The sequence below is a fragment of the Mesoplodon densirostris genome, chromosome 4 (genome assembly GCF_025265405.1).
Source record: "Mesoplodon densirostris isolate mMesDen1 chromosome 4, mMesDen1 primary haplotype, whole genome shotgun sequence".
In the NCBI taxonomy this organism is placed as follows: Eukaryota; Metazoa; Chordata; class Mammalia; order Artiodactyla; family Ziphiidae; genus Mesoplodon; species Mesoplodon densirostris.
In genome coordinates this window covers 153,045,170-153,066,708 of record NC_082664.1, presented here as the reverse complement: position 1 = coordinate 153,066,708, position 21,539 = coordinate 153,045,170, and the positions used below count along the sequence as shown (strand labels likewise).

Below are 21,539 nucleotides of genomic sequence, written 5' to 3'. Positions count from 1 at the left end.
CCGTCCCCCCATGATACAGTTATCTTAAATATTACCTCTACAAGCATTGAGAATGTCAGATAATGCTATAATTTTTTATTGTTAACTTCTAAACGACAAGTATAACTAGATGTTATACCTGTCTTCCATAACCACAAGCTCAGCATGTGCACACTACTCATCACTCAACATCTAATCATCCATGAATTTAAGACCAACCACTTTCCCATACATTGTGCATTCCATACATACCTTTGTGATCCCTGAAATTCATCTGATACTTGTTTCTCTTTGGGAGTCTGACCAAAAACCTGATATGCCTCTAACTAAGCACAATCTCTGAGATCTATATTCCCTTCCCTTTCCTTTCCTTTTCAACTCATTCATGTTGTTTTATAAGTACATTTAGTTCATGAAGTAGTTTTCCCAACTGGACCATAAATTTCAGGGCAGTGGGTTTCTATTCATTTTGTATATTCCTCTAGGACCTGTTGTGGTGTCCTAGTACTTGACAGATAACTACAAATTCACTGCCCTTTCCATGTTTACTGATTAAAAAAAAATTCATCTATCTATGCATCCACTAGATCAGGCACCAAATTTTCCACAGAACTTCTTGCTCATACATCTAGCACTAGCACCCAAAATACTGGCCCATAAGGAACTTGAGCTGTTCCAGAAGAGCAAAAATTCTGAGGTAAAAACTCCTTAACCTTAAACAGTTTGCTCTAAAAAACTCTCTATAACATCCTTAGGAATCACTTTGTCCCAGATATGTAGCCATGCACAGCTGTCAGGTGTCCTCTGTGCATCCATTCTTAAACACACACACACACATACACACACACACACACACACACACAGTACTCAATTACCCCATTTTAGAACAGGAATAATTTATTTCTATGAATATGATTTTAATAATATTCCATAAGTACTTAGTAATCAAAGGTTTCTCCAAATCAGGAAAAAAATCAAAGTAATTAGCAAATATTTTATGTGTGTGTATATATATACACACACACATATAATTTTAAAAAATCTCTTTCTCTGATTAGATTTAACTTTTAAGTGATGGAAGCAGTGAAGAACTCAATGCCAAAGCACATTTTGATAAGGCTTTTTCAGGGCAATTAATTTAGTTTCTTGAGAATGTAAGTCACACTTGCTCCAATTCCACAAGGACTCCACCACAGTCTTTAGGATGGAGAAAAATCACTGGTTTTCCATGTGCTCCTATTTTGGCCTCTTCACTTAGAATACGAATCTTCTTTTCTTTCAAATCCATCACAGCTGCATTTATATTATCCACCTTGAGAAAAGGAAATAAATAAGAACACATTTGAGAACATAAAAATACCAAATTATAATATCGTAAGGCTTAGAAGAAACTGCGAGCTCTCTGCCTTTGGGCAGAACCATTCTTAAACCATCACAAAAATAAGCTTAATACTTCTAGAGAAGGAAAAGAAGTTGCTAAATTTTCCTAGGTAAGCAAGCACAATGCTTAAGAATTTTCACCATTAGTAAACGTTTCTCCTTACAACCTAAATAATGTATGCTACACTTCATAGCATGTTCGTCTAGCAGTACTATTGACAATGCTGCATAAATTGTTTTTCCTAAGAGCCTTGGGTTCTTCATTTATAAGAGGGACATGAGGCCTGCCATATAAATGGCCAAGAGATTAAAATAACAGATAAGAAGCTTTGAGCACAGTTTATAGAAGGTACTCAGCAAATATGAGTGCTTCCCTGATCTCCAAACCTCTCACCTGACAAACTGTCTGGTTATTACTTTTGAGATTAGAACTTCGTATACATGAAAATCACTATTAAACTGTCACCAAAATGTTTTTCTCCATTCTAAAAAAATCCAAACATTTATAATTTTGCAAGTCTCTTCTAAAACATTTCTATTTTCTTCATACTTATTAGCAGTCTAGGAAAGGGGCAAATCTGTTTCTAAATATCTGATGGAAGAGTAATTCTCCTCTGTCTTGGAAAATCATCCTCTTACACTTGGAACCCAGTAAGTGGATAGAAAGGGATAGTAAGAATCCCTGCATTCCTAGGCAGTCATACATCACCCTGGAGTTTAATGATCTAATAGCATTACAAACAATAATAAAAAAAATCCAGAGAGAATAACACCCATGTACCCAAATATAGATTTAACAAATGTTCATATTTATACAATCTTACTTTCAAAGAGCCCAGGATTATATACTGGATTCTAAAACTGGTCAAACCACTGATAAGGATACTAAATGTTACTATAAATAAACTACAATTTCTTCAGAGTACATTCTACTTGTACATTCCTGACAATGTTTCTTTTTAAACCTGATAGCTACTTCAAAGTCATGCCCAGACTATGATGGTCATTACATGCTATTTTGAAATAGCTGGTCTAGTCTCATCTTTCTCAGAACAGTAGGATTCCTGATAGCTTCCCTTTTTGTATCTGCATATAAAGAATTTCATTCTACTGAATTTGACTTCTTTTTCCATTTTCCCAGTTAGTCTAAATTCAGTCTTTCCATTTAAAGATAATTTTAAAATTATACAGTACATGAAAATTTAAACATACAGGTAGAGCTAAGAACCCCTTGACTACCATTAATAATACTTCCTGCTCCAGAGGTAACTACTGTCCTCAGTTTGATGTATGCTCTTCCAAATCTTAAAATATATTTATAATCCTTACATATGTATGAAGTAGTAAAGAATCTGGTTTTGTGTACGAGGGATCTGGCCTTGACTTCTGGGAGATAATTTTTGTAACCTTGATAGGAGTGTCTTTGCCCTTGACTTGTGGGAGATAACATATAACCTGATAGGAGTGTCTCTGTTTGGGTAGAAGCTGACCAATCTGGATCTTCAAGTAGAGCTGCCATCATAGTCTTAGGGTAGGGGCTGGCCATGCCAGAAACCATGTGATTTAAGGTAGGAGCTGTGGGTCACATGATATCAGCAGATCTGGAGACTGAGTTGAACCATGTGGGCAATCAATCAATCGACCATGCCTAAGTAGTAAAGCCCCAAGAAAAACTCAACATTTCAGTTTATGTGAGCTTCCCTGGTTGGCAATACTCAATGCATACTGTCACACATCAATGCCAGAATGGTCACATGTCCTGAGGAAAATGGGAGCTTTGCATTTAGAGCCCTCCCAGATGCTGCCCTCTGTGTTTCTTCCTTTGGCTGTTTTGGTCTGTATCATTTCTCTGTAATAAACCATAAGAATGAGCGTAATAGCTTTCGGGGACCTCTGTGAGCATTTCTAGGGCGTTATTGAGCATGAGGGTGGTTTTGGAAAACCCTAAATTTTCAGATGATGTCGAGTAAGGGCGGTCTTCTGGAGGACCGTGTGTCCTCTAAACTTGATAGCTGGCTCTGAACTTTGCAGTCTGACTAACTAACATGTATATCAATTAAAGTGTATACACACACACACACACACACACATACACATACATTGTGTGTGTGTGCATGTGTGTACAGGGGTACATGATGCTTTCTGTATGCATTATTTGTATTTGCTTTTTTATGTAATATATCTTAGCAATTTTTTCATGTCAGTACATATAGGTCAACAACTTTTAACCTACTACATAGTGTCCTAACTAATTACTTTATAGAAATACGAAAGGTGACCTAATCATTCCCCTACTAATAAACATTTAGGTTATAAAAAGGGAAATCTGGACTCTTCTTAATGGTTAGACAATAACTTGTCCTTCTCTAGTGTTGCCTATTGAACAAAAGAGTATGGTGACAGTTCATGGACAAGATTCCACTGGCATTTGAAGGTATATGCACATAGCAGGGACTGGGGAAGATAGATAAAAATATGTTAAAGCAATATTAAAAGATATGGAAGACAGATTCAGATATTCTAGCAAAACTGAGCTAAAGAAAGAGACCAAATGGAGTGACAACAGCAATATTTGAATAGATCACTGATAATTTTCCATAATTGAAGAAAGACTTGAGTCCTCAAACTAAAAGTGCACCTGAGAATAAAGCAGGATAAATAAAGATAAACCAATACCTATACATATAATAGAGAAACTGAATAACATCAGTGATACAGAGAATATCTTAAGAGCTCTCAGGGAAAAACAACAACTCCCTACAATTGAACTGAACAAATTCTTACTAGTAGAAACAGAGACCAGAAGATACAGGAGTAATGTCAAAGTACTGAGGTAAAATTATGTCAATCTAGAATTTTAAACTAGCTAAGTTATCATTCAAGACCCCTGCTTACACACACACACACACACACACACACACACACACACACAAAGCTAAATGACAACAAAAAGGCTCAAAGGACATATACCAACCAGCAGCAATGTGTGCCCATTATTGGGATTTTAATTCAAACACACTATAAAAAGTTATAGAAGAACAAATCTGAATACCTACTAGGTATTTCATGATATTAGAGAATTACCATTAATTTTGTTTTAGGTGCCATTATGATTTTGTATAAATACATAAAAAATGCAATAAACACATACACACAACTAAAATATTTATGGATGAAATTACATGAGGTCTAGAAATGTCTTCACATTAACATAGGAAAAGGGAAGTGTGATAATGTGATGGAGGGAGTATATATGGAATAAGATTATCCATGAATTGATAACTGTTGAAATTGGGTTTAGGTACATGAGAGTTCATTATATGACTGTCATTTTTTGTGTTTGAAGTTTTCTGTAAGTTAAAAGAACTAAGGCTAACTACTAAACAAATCGAACTAGAATTTGTAATCTCTAAAATAGCAGAGGAAGAAAGAATTAAAAAAAAAAGTTTCTCAATTCAATAGAAGGCAAAAAGGAGAAAAATAAAAACCAAAAAAAGTTAAAAAGTTCAAGTACATTAGTAGTTATTATAAATGGAGACAGGTTAAATTTATGAATTATAAGATGAGATTATACGAATATAAACATTTTAAAATGTATTTGTTGATTGAGAGAGATATACTTAAACAACAAAAAAAATTTAGCTATATGCTCCTTTTTAGAATATAAATATCTTCTAGGAATAGACCTAAAGAAAATCACAGGGCTTCCCTGGTGGCGCAGTGGTTGAGAGTCCGCCTGCCGATGCAGGGGGACGCAGGTTTGTGCCCCAGTCCGGGAGGATCCCGCATGCCGCGGGGTGGCTCGGTCCGTGGGCCATGGCCGCTGAGCCTGCGCGTCCAGAGCCTGTGCTCCACAACGGGAGAGGCCACAGCAGTGAGAGGCCCGCGTACCGCAAAAAAAAAAACAACCCATAGTCAATAATAACCCATCTAAAAAAATCTGCTTTTATAGTCCTTTGTACAATTACAATTGTGTATCATATAGCTCTGTAAGACCTTAAATGTCATTGGTGAATATCTGGGCTATTCATTTCAACTTATCAGTTTTGGGGGGTATGGTAGGGTGGGGACAGGCAGCAGGGGGTATTGTATCTGTGTCTGGGAATTTATTTTGATTTTCTCCTGTAATTTGGAAATTAAGAGTGACAGTACTCCAAATAAAAAAATGTTTGGATTGTCACAGTCAGAATTCAGAACCTTCAGGTAAATCTTATACTCTCTTTGGTCCTCAGCTGCCTCATCTGAAAATGGCAATGCAATCTTGTTTGTTGAAAGACAAGAAGTAAGACTAAATAATATCTTTTTAAAAACCTTAAGGTATGTAATTCACAGTGACCAAAATTTATGAACAAGTAATAATGTGCTACTTTTAATGGTGCATATTTTGATTAATCTTAAAAATATAGGCTTTTTATTTTATATAAAATTATAATAGTGCTTATTGATACCAATAATGAATGAATTTAATCTTCAAACTGACATAAATCCATGGAAGTTAAAATTAAAAGTCTGAATAAAATATTTCTGTTTCAACTGTCTTTTCCCAAAAAACAAAAAACTAAGTGAATTAGGCAAACCTAACACTGTTCTCACTTTGTATCGTGTTTAGAAGGTTCCTGTGTAGTCTTGGGGATTATTTCAGAAGGGCACACATTAGCTTCCATACTTGCTATGTGGTCTGGTGGTGGCTATATAGAAAGTTTCCCAAATGCTGCTCTGAAGTTTTCACCAGTTGATAATAAAACATTAAAAAAACTAAATATCTTAACTGACAGAACTCTTTTATTCCATGAGGATTTCTCCTTTTTCTTCTCCTCTGTTTTTTCTTGGTAATAAAATGCCCTTTCTTTTCCAAAATGATGTTAGCAAGAGACAGAATTTTAAAAATGTTTCCTTATTGAATAACAGAGAAAGTTAAAAAAGCTGATCAAACTGCCCACTTCTTTTCTTCTCTGGAAATGTTATCATTCTACAAAAGCCCCACGCCTGGGAACCCGTGATACACAGATCACTTGTAGAGCTTAGCAATTCCCTAGGGTTTACTGTAAAGCCAAAATGAGAATGGAGTTTTTCAAAAGTAGAATTTTCTCTCTTCTTCATTGAAGAACAGACATTTCCCAGCATGCAGGAAATGTTACCTTGCTAGTCTCTCACCTTAAAGTTTTTTTCTTTCATAATCTAACATCCTTTGTGTATTTGTACCACCATCTCCGACACTGGGGAGCTATACCCACTCACCTGATACGCCTCCCCCGTAACCAGTCCTTACCCTGCCCCTCCCTCAGCAACGCTCGCTTCACCCCACGTGTCCTCCCCTTACCCCATCTGGCTGCTTTCTCACCCCACCTAAGCTCCCATTCCCTGGGCCTGGCCCCCTGCATCAGGGCCTCCCACCCCACTCCCCGTACTCAAGTCCTCGCCACCTTGCTTGGGTCCCCCCCTCCTGCACAGAGTGGCCCCAACGTGCGTACACCTTCCTCACCCTGCTCAGGCCCTGACTGCCCAGAGCGGCCACCCCAGGCAAGGACATCCGCAAGCCCGCTTGGCTTCACCTCCCCATGAGTCATCGTCTCCCCCGGCATTGACACACTCCACACACAGCTCAGGCCCCGCCTCCCCACGCCAGGTGCCCCCTGCACGTGCGTGCACACGTTCTGCTCAGGCTCTCACACCCTATGCTCCCAACATGCTTGGGACCCCACTCCCTGCACTGGGCTGGCCCCCGGCACTGCTGCCTTTCTCACTCTGACGCCCCAAGCCTGGCGGCATCCTCTGCTCAGACCCGGACACCCTGCACGGGAGGCTCCCTACGCGTGGGTACCCTACTCGGCCTCCAGCTTTCCCACAGCAGGCAGCTCTGCTCGCGGGGGCCCCTCATCCCACGTGGCCCCGCACCCCGCTCTGGGCTCCCCCGCTCTCCCCAGCAGCGTGCACTAGTGTTTGGCTCTGCTCTACCTAAAGTCTCCAGGCACGAAGGGAAGGGGCCACGACTGTTTTTTTATTTTTAAATTTTTTTGCGGTACGCAGGCCTCTCACTGCTGTGGCCTCTTCCGTTTCGGAGCACAGGCTCCGGACGCGCAGGCTCAGCGGCCATGGCTCACGGGCCCAGCCGCTCCGCGGCATGTGGGATCTTCCCGGACCGGGGCACGAACCCGTGTCCCCTGCATCGGCAGGCGGACTCCCAACCACTGCGCCACCAGGGAAGCCCTGTTTTTAGTAGTATTTATTTTCCCTTTTGTTTTGGCAGCTAGAAGGAAATATCTGACAGAACGAGTGGGTACACTAATCTTACCTTGAGTTTTCTCTTGATTCATTTTCCTCTTTGTTCTAACTTGCACTGTTACTTAGGTTTATCCTTTGGTGTCTCATAGGCTGTATTTTGGCCAGTCACCTCTAATCCTCTGTGGGAAGTGCAGGGCACACATAAAAACGTGCAGCAGCGGGCAATGCTGAGAGGACTGGGACTTTTTTGTTTAGCTACACATCCCGGCACCTAATGCAGTGAAAGTCACAGTGACTCTGAAAATGCTTAACAACCAGGAACATAAAAGACAAAGACACCAACCAAACAGAACAGAAGGGACCTTATCTGGGGGCAGAGTCCTGGAGGACCCCCGCTGTACTGCGTAGTAAGCCTTCAGTTGCTGAATTGTGCGTGTGTGGTGGGGGGAGATGTCTGAGGGGTCTCAGAGAAGGGTCCTTCTGGAAGGAGGATGTTACTCAGAAGGTTTAGAGCAGCAGCTATTTACCGACCAGCATGGAAGCACTTGAATATTTTTAAACAGTACTAATTTGTTGAATAAGTGAATATTTTCAGTGGCCTTTAAGGTTTTCACTGTGACATACCTTGCTGTCTAAGTTATTTAGTGAAAGCAGGGGTAGTTCTATTCGATACCAGAAACTTCTCCTCAGGGAGAGGCCTGCGGAAGGTCAGAAGCACACATGCACGTCAGCACAGCTGTGCCAGACAATTGAGGCTGCTCGGTCCGCACGTCAGCAAGAAAAAGATGGAACAAGATGACCTCCAAACTTCCTCTAGGGAAAGCCAAACACACGTGTATTTATCACCTTCCACGTTTCAAGTACCCCTCTCTCGAGTCTCCTTCTATTCACAAAGGCTAGACAGGTTGCCTCCTCTTGCAGAGGGAATGCTCCTGGTTCCCATTTCTGGCTATTTGAAAATAAAATCGTTCTAGAGCTTCTAGAAGTTTCACACACATTCCTTCTGTTTAGAACACATCACTACATGGATGGCTGTAGCACTTGTAAGACACGGCCATAGCTTCTCGGCTTCTCCTCTCCCCCTGCATCTGGGCAGCCTCGAGGACTTGTTTATGACCAACAGACAGCGGAAGTGCTGCTGTGGGACTTCCGAGGCCAGGACGGAAATGCCACACAGTCCCACCTGGCCTTCTTGGACATTCACTCTGGCCAGTAAGGAGTCAGCAAGTCCATTGCCTGGTAAGAAGTCCGACTGTCCTGAGAAGTGCCCTCAGCTTGTGGAGCTGCAGGGATCACACACATGTGCTCTGCTGGGAGGCCCAGCTGCACACCCGGCGTCCAGCCAGCAGCAGACACCAGCACGCGCGTGGGACACCCGGCCCGGCGGAGCCTCACTTCCATGTTTGACCGCAGCTGCAGGACAGACCCCAAGCAAGAACTGCCCAGCAGAACCCTCCCCCAAACTCCCAACCCACAAAATCTCCAGAAACATACAATAGTTGTCATCACACCCCAAAGTGTAGGGATAATGTATTATGTGGCCACAGAAACTGGAACGACCAAAGAAATATTTTCTGACGAGTTCTATCACCTTTGTACTTCCAGTGGGAGACAATTTCAGACCTAAGTTGTATTAGCAGGAGAGACTAGGTTACACTACAGTAAAATAATTAACTCTGAAATCTCTGCAGGTTCATTCAACAAAAATGTTTTTCCTGTTCAAGAATCGGTGAGGAATTCTGCTCTCTCTGGTGAGTTAGGGAACCAAGCCCCTGCATGTGGTAACAACTTCATTTCACAGGTTTCCACAGCAGGTGACAACGATTCTCAAATGACTCCACCTTAAAGCATACCTTCATTCAGAAAAAAGTGTCATGCTATCCCTGCAATACCACTTTAAAAAATTACCAACTAGCATAAACTGGTGGCCTCCAGTACCCACTTTCCATTTCCTCCTTTGAATTATACCAGGCCCCAGGTTTTAGCAGGGCATGTAAGTGCCTGACTACAGACTACACGTGAGGTCGAGTGTGCCATGTGACCAAACCAACGACAGGAACAGGAGTGATATGTTTGGTTTCTAGATCACCCCCTGAAGATACCTGCCCTGTATTCTCTCTCTGCCTTTGGTGAGGCCTGGAGCTACCCTGTAAGTCATATGTTACTGACAGCAGAGCTATGCCGTCAGCCTGGGACAGCTCATGTTAGACTGAGAATAGAAAAATAAAATCTACCCAGTCAAGACGTTTTATTTTTTACAGAGAGACTAATAATAGGGTGTGTGGCATACTAATGCAGTAGCTAACTAACCACTCTTCACAACTTCTCCTATCACCTACCTTCATTTCATACTGACAAACATTTTCATTTCCCCCCTTTAATCTGGACTTTTGAATTCACTTTTACATTACTCAACTTCCACTATTTTTTACTTAACTGAACTTCTAACTCACAGTGGCTTCCTTTGAAGGCCTGGGTTCTCTGATGTAGAACACAGACAGTATAGTGTAGGAGAGAGATGAGTGTGTTCAAGGGCTGATGATCCTGCTTCTCATCCTGCGGAGTCTTAGACAAGCCCTCAAGTCCACTGAAATAAAGACTTGCAGCCAAAATTAACCTCCTAGAAAAGTGATAAAGGTTAAATATTGGGCCTTGTTTAGCTCCTTTGTCTACCATCTTATGGCTTCCCCACCTGAAATTTTAAACTCAGCTAATCCAATGAAGGCAATCTGGCGCCATGGCTAACACTGCAGATTCTGGAATCAGAACAAACCTGGGTTTGAACCCCACCTTTGCCATGTCCTACATATGTGACTGCAGGCAAGTTAACTATTCTAACTACTCGCCTGTCAAATGGGGTTAATATAGCCCTCAAGGGTAGCTACGAGAAATAAATAAGCCACGTCTAGTATTTCGTAGCCTGCCAGAGGACACAATGCTGGTAGTTATGATAACCCGATGCCTTTCTATGTGCTTTCCTTCTGCCTAGAATACCTTCCTCCCTTTGTCCACCTGGGGATTCCTTCACATTCACTGTAACTCATGCCCTGCAATACCTTACCACCTCCTTGGCCTGCCAGGAGCAATCAATCTTTCCTTCATTGCACAACTAAGAAGACACATTAATTCTGCTTATCCCAGTGCACTATAAGCAGCTGTCCCTCCTGACCGCAGGCACGGCCATGCCTTTCTTACTCACTGCTGAATCCAAGCCCTCAGTGGAGTACACTTGGTAGGTTCTCAAATATATTTGCAATGTAAACTGAATAAATCCTTGGGTTCATGCTGGAACCAAACCCCCCCCTCTCCTGGATTGGGAATGAGGCCTAACTATGAATTATGTCATTCCTTCTATCAAGAGACTTGTGCTACCAAAATAATTTAAATTGAAGCATAATTGGTAATGCTGATACTCCAAAAGCAGTTATCTGAACATGAACATCTACAGATAAAGGCTCTCTAATGAGAATGTTCTTGTCTAACACTTCATGTTGTTTTTCAGGAATTGTTAGCAGATGCAACTGAGAAGATCTGAGAAATCACAGTCAGTAATTGAAAATGTATTGCCTTTGTAATAAGGAACAAGTTATTAGAATTTTAAAGATAGAAAATAATTATAATACTTAGCATGTATATGGAAATTCTTACTTTATAAAGTCTTGTCACTTGTTTCTTCTAATTGCCTTGTGACAGCGAAAGCAGTGTGTTCCTATCGCATGGAAGGTTGTATGTGGTCAATAAATACTACAGCAAAGACGCAAATCTGTTTTGGCCAGCTTCAGTGGCCTTTGTATAGTTGAACCCAGACTTCAATAAAACATATTTTCATTATTATTTGCAGTTTTCTAGAGGGAAAGAGAATATATCTATAGATCCATCCTTGAAGAGAACCAATTTTACCATTTCCCTGAAAGAACTTAATGGAAGTTTCTGATGACAGCGGCAATATGTAGCCTTCAAAAGTAAAAGACATTTTAGGGCCTCCCTGGTGGCGCAAGTGGTTGAGAGTCCGCCTGCCGATGCAGGGGATACGGGTTCGTGCCCCGGTCTGGGAGGATCCCATATGCCGCGGAGCGGCTGGGCCCGTGAGCCGTGGCCGCTGGGCCTGCGCGTCCGGAGCCTGCGTGTCCGGAGCCTGTGCTCCGCAACGGGGGAGGCCACAACAGTGAGAGGCCCGCATACCGCAAAAAAAAAAAAAAAAAAAAAAAAAAAAAAAAAAAAAAGTAAAAGACATTTTAAAAGAGAAATTTACAATACCAAGGATTAAAACAATTAAAATACCTCAATGCAGATGTGATGCATTCCTCCAGCCTTGTTTTTCTGCAGAAAACCTGCAATTGGACTGTCATTTCCCAGTGGATGAAGCAGCTCCATCTTGGTATTTCCCAGGTTGACAAAAACAACGGATACTCCATGCTCAGGAAGAGGGACCGTCTCACCTACCTGGGCCCCGAGAACGTTCTTATAAAATGCCTTGGCCTTTTCCAAGTCTGGCACTGCTACTGCGACATGATTGAGTCGACCGAGGTTCCATACAGGACCAGCCACTTGATGCGAGGACAGGGACATGGAAAAAGTTCTTACTGTTGGAACTGGAGTTTGAAGTCTGGGAAAAAGCCCTGAAAAATGGAGCAGGCATTGAGATCCTTCTTCTGAGAATTGATGCCCTTCTAAAATTAATTTTTGAAAAAACAAAATATACTCATATATGTAAAAATTATTTACATGCCTTTTCTTTTTAATTACTGAAATTAAATCAGAGTACATAAATGAAAAAACTTATGTCAGAATTACTCACTCCGCTCTGAAATAACTGTCTGGAATTTAAAAAGCTAATTCTGAGCTTTCTAAATTCAGGGCAAAGGATGACATTTTTCATAATAATTTATATTTACCAATAACACTTAAAGGATAGCTGCATATCATTACGGATTATTTGCTATTCTCTGCATTTTTTAAAGGGTAAGTTTGAATGTCATAGTGAAACGACATACATTTAATGATGAGAGCAAGCAATTTTCTTCTCTACCTACAACCAATTTTTTGTCTTACGTTCTGCAGTAAGTTCATTGAAGTTAGAACTATAAATACCTTTTTTTTTTTTTTTTTTTGGCGATACGCGGGCCTCTCACTGTTGTGGCCTCTCCCGTTGCGGAGCACAGGCTCCGGACGCACAGGCTCAGCGGCCATGGCTCACAGGCCCAGCCGCTTCGCGGCATGTGGGATCTTCCCAGACTGGGACACGAACCCGTGTCCCCTGCATCGGCAGGCAGACTCTCAACCGCTGCGCCACCAGGGAAGCCCCTAAATACCTTTTAATGTGTACTTTATTTGGATGATTACCAACGAAGGAAAATATCTCATTATTGGGGGAAAAACAAGCAAAGATCAAGAGGGTACTTAAACTTACGAGAGTTTCCTCTGAGCGATTTTTTAAATGTTCTTATAATTCTGCAGGAGTAGAAGCAGAACTGCTTCTAATGGGAAGAAACCTTTCATCTGGAAACTGAAGCAGCCTGCAATGTGTTCTCCCCATGTACTACTAGTTCTTCAGTCCCCAAAATACTGGACTTTAAGAGCCAGATTCTCCCCAGAATGAAAACTATACACATGTACGAGGTCTAATATAATCCGGCAAAACTACATCACTTAATAAAAAAGTATGAAACAGCAAATTGAAGAATACATATTTTAAACAAAGGGTTATTAGCTCTTAAGGAAATAACACTTTAAATAGTACCTAGTATTACAGAGCTTCTGCTAACATAAAATTAATTCCCCTTTACTAACATTTTTGATACCAGGGAAATTAAAGTGGCACTATTTTACCTGATTTAAGACCATATACCTTGTCGGGAAGGCAGTCTCCTCAGCCGCAGGGGGCCTGGAATGCTTCCTCACCAAGAGATAAAGAGCCCACAGCCTGAGTGGCTCTTATCACCTTGTGGGGACTCTCCCTCTTTCAGAATCAATAAGTGCTCCTTTGTCTCTGCTTAAAGCATGACTGTCACAAGGCCAACTCCACTGTCACACCTGTCCTCCACAGGGAGGGGACAGGGTTCCTTGGACTGTGGCAAAGGGGAGCGTGTACAGGCAAATTGTCCTGCTCTGGCCACTGGGAGAGGCCCGCTGGCAGGGGGGGACTGACACCCAATACTGAGGTCATCCAGCTCTGTCTCTTCTCTACGCACTGTCCCACCCGGTCTTGTGTTCTCCTTGGTGACTCCGGTCCTTTGGACTCATTGTGTCATCATGAAATTCAAGTGTACTCCAAACCAGTACACACATACATAAATGTACCACTGAAATCAAATTTTATAAAAAGAATACCTAATCCTTACTAGATGTGATGTGCTCTAATATTTTCTGTTCTATTGTATTTTATTTTAGCTTTTTTAAAAATACTGGTACTACCCACTAAATATCTACCTTGCTGGTTTGTTGTGAAAATTAGATACTTGATGTAAAAAATATAATACTACAGAGCAAGACATTTGTAACAGGTGTACAGTAAATTCAGCCATCCTTATTGTTAATGACACACAGCGACTGTTTGCTGGTTGAGTGGCATGCAGGGTTCTGTGGAGACCAAGAAACCATCTGAAGGGCACAGTGCTAACAACCAACAAAACCATCAGTCAGACTGCTCTTCCCTTCCTTCCTTGCATCTCTACTATGTGTGCAATTTGCAATGCAAGTTCAATATAGAACGTATCTGTATTAAAAAAAAAAACAACTGGAGATACAGTCAACGAGCTGTAGAGTAATACATACGCTAGTGTTGTTTGCTCTGTGAAGCTTTTTTTTTTTTTTTTTTTTTGCGGTACGCGGGCCTCTCACTGCTGTGGCCTCTCCCGTTGCGGAGCGCAGGCTCCGCGGCATGTGGGATCTTCCCGGACTGGGGCGCGAACCCGTGTACCCTGCATCGGCAGGCGGACTCCCAACCACTGCACCACCAGGGAAGCTCCCTGCTCTGTGAAGCTTTAAGAGTATGTCAAACAGTGAGTCTGGGTATTTCTGAATTCTCCTTACCAGTGATAACTTTACAAGAAATGGGGCAGCGGGAGGTTCTCTGGCAGGCATTCTATCGCCAGCAATGGAACATACTGCAATGTCAAGCAGTAAATTACAATACGTCCAAGTGAAGGTGAAGCTTTATATCCTATGCCAGTTTGCTTTAGGGACATTCCAAAAACTCTGGCACTGAAAAGGAAGCCCAAGCAACTCATGCTATTAGAAGCCTCACTACAGTCTTTCTCCATAACTTCCCTATCATTTGGAAATGAGAGGAGGGAACAGTTGACAAGAATGACTGATACTTTTTCCTTTTAACAGAACACAAAATCTTCTTTGTGTGTTAGGAAAATAGAAAGATAATAACATCTTTATATAATGTAAAAATCAAGATTTTATGGCCATGTTTTAGTTGATCTTATTTCTAGAAGTGTAAACTAGTTTGTGAAAGGAAACATCACTTTATTGGTTTTATTTGGTCCCTAAAGCATATATTCTAGGAATAGGACAAAAATAAATATGGTGATACTGGTGAGAATTCAATAATTCCACTTCTTTAAAATGAAGGGTAGGGGACTTCCCTGGTGGCGCAGTGGTTAAGAATCCACCTGCCAATGCAGGGGACACGGGTTTGAGCCCTGGTCCGGGAAGACCCTACATGCCATGGAGCAACTAAGCCTGTATACCACAGCTACTGAGCCTGCGCTCTAGAGCCCGTGAGCCACAACTGCTGAAGCCCGCAGGCCTAGAGCCCGTGCTCCACAACAAGAGAAGCCACTGTGATGAGAAGCCCGCGCACCGCAACGAAGAGTAGCACCCCCCCCACCACAACTAGAGAAAGCCCGTGCGCACCAACGAAGACCCAACACAGCCAAAAATAAATAAATAAATTATAAAAAGAAGGGTAAAGGATTTAAAAATGGCCAAAAAGCACGTAAGATATTCAACATCATTCGCCATTAGTGAAAAGCAAATCAAAACAATTAGATATTACTTTACACACACAAAAAAAAGTGTTAATGAGGAGTCTATGAGTGAAATGTGAAATCCTACAGACGAAGCAAATTGGGGTAAGAGGGCTTCCCTGGTGGCGCAGTGGTTGAGAGTCCGCCTGCCGATGCAGGGGACACGGGTTCGTGCCCCGATCCCGGAAGATCCCACATGCCGCGGAGCGGCTGGGCCCGCGAGCCATGGCCGCGGAGCCTGTGTGTCCGGAGCCTGTGCTCCGCAACGGGAGAGGCCACAGCAGTGAGAGGCCCGTGTACAGCAAAAAAAAAAAAAAAAAAAAAAAAAAAAAATTGGGGTAAGAAACAGAATAAAGGGGTTACAGTGATATAGATTCTTATACTTTAAAAATTGTGTTGCTGAAGAATTTGTTGTGAACTGAACTTTAAAAATATTAGTTTCTCCTTTGACTTTTGCCAACTTTTAAAAGATATTTTTATTTCAGATTGCACCCCAACTATAGGAATCCACAGCTTTTAGTTTTAGGCTTCTCTCAGAAAGTACAATAGAACTACATTACTTTGAATTCCATAATGTGTAATTCGTGACTATTCCAAAAAGGATTACTTCCCATGAATAAACTACAATGTATACATATGTGTGAATAAAGGTATGAGATACATAAAAATTGGAGTGTTAAAAAAAACAAACAACAGGATTGTAAAGATGAACAACTGACTTTCACTCACGTCAGGAATCTGATGTACAAGAAATGGATATGTTACCAAATCTGGTATGTAGATTAACTCTAATTTCAAATTTTTAAATATTGTTTCTTGCTAAATACTTTTAGTGCCTTGACTTAAAAATAACATTGCATTTCTTTCCATTCAGATTGTTTTTATTTCAGACCAGGCTTTCTCGACATCGACTCCAAGTAAGAAAGGTTTAGCTGCAAGGGTCTATACTCAAACACATTAAGGGTACTTACTATTTAAAGAAACTATATGTTAAATTTGTAGATAAAGTGTCATAGAATGTGAATAATCATTTGAAATAAGGTTTTCTTAACAGAAATATTGAGATATTATATTGAGATATAATTTATATACTATAAAGTTTACCCATTTGAAGTGTCCAATTCTGTTTTTTGTATATTTGCAAAGTTGTACAGACTTCACATAATCTAATTTTAGAACATGTAATAAGTGTTTTTTAAAAATTAATTAATTTATTTATTTATCGCTGCGTGGGGTCTTCCTTGCTGCACGTGGGCTTCTTTAGTTGCAGCGGGCGGGGGGTGCGCGGGCTTCTCATTGCGGAGGCTTCTCTTGTTGCGGAGTATGGGCTCTAGGCGCACGGGCTTCAGTAGCTGTGGCTCACGGACTCTAGAGCGCAGGCTCAGTAGTTGTGGCGCACGGGCTTAGCTGCTCCGCGGCATGTGGGATCTTCCCAGACCAGGACTCAAACCCGCGTCCCCTACGTCTGCAGGTGGATTCTTAACCACTGCGCCACCAGGGAGGCCCCTGTAATAAGTTTTTAAGTTTGAATTTTTGCACATCTGGTTTGAGGAGACAGACATACTTAGAAAGTTGTTCATTACAAGTGCCTTCAAGTTAGTTTGGTAAGAAACCCATTCATTTTCAGCATTCAACCAGAGGCACCATACACGTATTTTCATCCTGTTTAAAACTATGATTAGGAATAATTTTTTACTCATTGCAGTTAGTAAATAGACAACAGTTCTGTTACCCTACTTCCATGTGACTCCATCATAGATCTATCCTCACAGTCATGTAACTTGGCCACTCTTGTCTTTAACAGGTTCAGCTTCCATTTTCAAAACTAGCTTTTTCACAAAGCCAATCCTTTGCAAGCCAAATTGGAATCAATTGTGTGTGTTTAACCTGATTTTGTTTTCTGAGCTTCTCTTGTTTTTCTGCTAGTTTCATGTTCCTTAAAAGTGGGGTCATACGATTTGTTGAAACAAGGTAATACTAAAAAAACTCACAGGCACCAAATAGGCTGCTTAAAATGGTCTGTTAAAGACTTTTTTTGTAATGGAGTATAACTAAGGAAAGTTTTGCACATGTGTAAGTTAAGGGGAAAAACAATGTCAACATTGGGGAGTGGACAGGATTCATTTAAGGAGTCGTGTATTGATAATTTGGGGAGGAACATTTGGTGGCATGCTGTTAAGAATCTCCTTGGGGCGTCATGTTGCAGGGATTCTCCACTGCTCTGCGACTTCCAAACCAGTTTGAGTCATACAAATGTTTTCTAAACTATTATTGTATTATTGCAATAAATCTTTTAACAGTTAAAAAAAAAAAAAAAAAAAAAAAAAAGTGGGGTCATAACATAAAATTACCATTTGACCCAGCAACCCACCTCTGGATATATACCCAAAAGAACTGAGAGCAGGAATTTGAAGAGGTATTTATATACCCATTTCCAAAGTGTATATTCACAAAAGCCAAAAGGTGGAAATAACCCGTATCCATCAACAGATGAAAAGATAACTAAAATGTGGTCTACACATACAATGGAATATTAGCCAACCTTAAAAAGGAATGAAGTTCTGACATATAACAACATGGTTGAACCTTGAAAACATTAAGCTAAGGGAAACAAGCCAGTCACAAAAGGATACACACTGTATATAAATTGTATACACATTCCACCTATAACAGGCACCTAGGGTAGTCACACTCAGAGAGAGAAAGTAGAATAGTGGTTACCAGGGGCTAGGGTTTGGGATAATGGGAGAGTTATTGTTGAATGGGTACAGAGAGGTTCAACTTGGAATGATGAAAAAGTTCTGGAGATGATGATGGTTGCACAATATGAAGGTACTTGATGCCACTGACCTGTATACCTAAATATGGTTAAAACTGTAAATTTTAAGTTAGATATATTCAACCACAATGAAATAAAAAGTGGAGTCATCTAAGGTTCAAGCCTCTAAAATAGGATAGATCAAAGCCAGCCTTTGGAATACACTATTTTCATTTTGCTTTCCCTTTATGCAAAGATGTGCATATAAGTTACAAAAGAAACATGCATCTTTATTAGTATTCAGTTCTTGCAATAAATATATGACTTGGAAGTTATATTCCCTTCCCCTTAATTTCCCCCCAACAATTACTGAATAAAAATATTTCTAAAAATACATATATAAAAATGCCTCTTCTCTAATATTCAAATTATTATTTATATGTTCACCTTCAGGTTTTGTGTGTAAGTATCATATAAGAGGTAGCACGCTTTATGGTTAAGAATGTGGGCTCTTGTGCTAGACTGCTCTGGTTCAAATCTTGACGCTACCATTGGTGCGTACCTTGGGCTAGTTACTTACCCTCTCTGTGCCTTTGTTTCTCATATAGGAAGATAATACCTACCTCATAATATTGTCATGAGACTAAAACGAATATTACATACAAAAGGTTTAGAAAAGTGCCCCGCACAAAGTACATTATAAATTCCAAGGATTATCATTACTGTCACTTTTAGAAAGGTTACATCAATAACTAGCTTATAAATGTAAGCATCTCTGACTTCTAATGCATTTTATGTTTTTAAAGGAAAAAGTTGACAGTGCACCTACCCTATACACAGTACTGCGCTTACATTCAAACTCTTATTTAATAACTAAAGATTGTTTATATTTGGAGAATGTTTCAGCACACATAGTGCTCCTGTAGTCACTGTTTCATTTCATCAATCCACAACTTACTACTTTTTATGACAAGGAGATTACTCTTCTTTCACTCTTGAAAATCTACTCGTATGGACTCTGATTTTAGAACATTGTTGACAGTATTTCAGTATTTAGTGACTACTGACATCCTCATGGAATAATGCTGCTGGAAGCTATTATAAGCATAGTATTCTTTTCACTTTTTGATACAGGAATACTGATTTACAATTTTTCCAAGTTGAAATCAGTTGCTTTAGTAACCCTCTAATTTGCCCACACTGCTCATGACTGTTGTTTCATCTTGGGAACTCTTTTTAATATCTTATAGAACCTATTAACCCCAATGCAGATATGGCCCAGTCTCTAGGCATTCTCCATACTGCTGGGAACTTTCATCGGTGTAGGACAGATCCCATGGCATAACATCTCGCTGATCTGACCTCTCCCAATAAAGACACACAGGTTTATTTTGTCATTACTTTTACGCAACAATGCTACCACACAATCTTGCCTATGCAAACTGTGATCACAAATTCTGAAGCAGGAGTGTATCATGGGGTGGCCCAGCTCTGCCTATTAGTCTCAATGGCCATAAATTACAGAGAATAGTAATAGTTCAGTGAGTACTTCAGATTTTTCCCACTTAGAGAAAAAAAATAGACCTGATTAATTTCCTTGGAGGTCATACTGAGTGGCAAAGCTGGGCCTTAAGCCTAGGTCTGTCTGACAACAAAGGTGATGTTGTGCAACCATGATATTTAATTTTCTCATCCCTCTGACATTCTTTACCATTCTTTGAAAGTTCTCAGTTTTTAATATCTTCAGTGTATGTTCTATGAGCAATGTCTATTTTCTAAGAGACAGCTTTCTAAGAGATGAGATGACTGTTTTATGAGTTCTTTTGAAAAGGGCTATTGCAACGGTATGTGAGCTCAGATGCTGCCTTGTATTTTACCAAGGAGAGGAAAGAGGGGCCAGGAGGGCATGTTATTATCAAAACTTGAGTATCACCTATTAATTAGAGATTAATTTTTAATAAGTTGTGCTCAGCCTATTGTTATATTTTTTCCTGTATACATATCACCTCTTTAAATGGATCCACAGCTGAGACAGCTACAATAATTATGGCACATTTTGTGTGGTTCTCATCACTTAGCCCCGGTGACTTGCAATGATAGATGCATAAGACATTTTGTGCCTGGTAAGAAAGACTACAGAGATCAATAAATAAAGAACTTGTTCAGTTTGAGACGGGACTTCGAAGGACGACTTGAACTGTCAGTTTGAATAGGTGGAACATACAGCATTTTCTAGGAGAGAAACCTAACATTATTGAAAGTTCATCCCCTTAAACACTTTCTTAAGGTGCTCAGCTGAAGGATTTGTCACGAACGTTGAGGAGTAACTCTGAGACGTCACCACTCGGCACTTCTTTCCTAACAGGAAACTTCAGATTAAGGGAAATGGTTGCCCCCCTGATGAAGGATGAAGAAAAGAAAAAGAGAAAGAGGAGAAAGTAGATGGGCTGGGGTGACAGAAAACTTGAGGCTTCTTTTTTTTAATGGTGGTGTAGAGAACTCTCAAGGCACCTTCCAATCAGTCTACTGCTTTCTTCCCTGATTTTATACAAAATAAGGAATATCTTAGGCCATGTGGTTAAAAACGCTCCTTCCGTATTCTTTACACAACTGACCTTCCAGAGTTCTCAGCAGGATGCTGGCGGAGCCCAGAGTTCAGCCTGCGTTTTCACAGGACTTGTCCTTCCTCTGGTTTCTCCCCCGTCTCTCACGGGGCGCGGTAAACACAACCTCACTGTCCCTCTGCCATTTACTGCATTTGCTTCTGGTCCAGCCTTGCTGCCCCTTAGCCGGGTGCCCTCGCCTCCGGGGCCACTCAGAGAAGTGGTGACTGTGACACGCAAACACACAAGGAAAACCTCACGCTAACCCAGTCGTCCCTGGAAGGCTGGCTCTCTCTGTCTAAAGGTGCTGACAGCGGCCAAGGAACGCATCTCGAGGACAGAGCGCAGCAGACCAAGGAGCGCTGGCCACGGCGCGGCCTCCTCTGGCCCTGGCGTCCCGTCCCGCACACCCCCCGCCTTGGACAGCCCCAAGCCCGGAGTATTCACCTACGGCGCTCGCAGCAGCCGCCTTCAGCACACGCGCCATCTTGGTAAGCGTTAGCTAATTCCCGACGTACACATGCGTCGGAAGGGCGAAGGCGCGGCGGGGGGCGGGACAAGAGCCCGAAGGGACGGGACAGACAAGACTAGGGGGGCGGGGCGAGATCCTGGGGGCGG

The 21,539-nt window shown here is 41.2% G+C and overlaps 1 protein-coding gene across 1 annotated transcript; it reads right to left on the bottom strand.

The window, feature by feature from the left end:
• Positions 1 to 875: 875 nt before the first annotated feature.
• Positions 876 to 21,446, bottom strand: MCEE (methylmalonyl-CoA epimerase). The gene is made up of 3 exons (XM_060095382.1): positions 21,369 to 21,446; positions 11,863 to 12,200; positions 876 to 1,291 (listed from the first exon to the last, which is right to left on the bottom strand). Exons 1-3 carry the CDS (start codon positions 21,406 to 21,408, stop codon positions 1,139 to 1,141), a joined length of 531 nt encoding a protein of 176 aa, XP_059951365.1. The 5' UTR covers positions 21,409 to 21,446; the 3' UTR covers positions 876 to 1,138.
• Between the last annotated feature and the right edge of the window lie 93 nt (positions 21,447 to 21,539).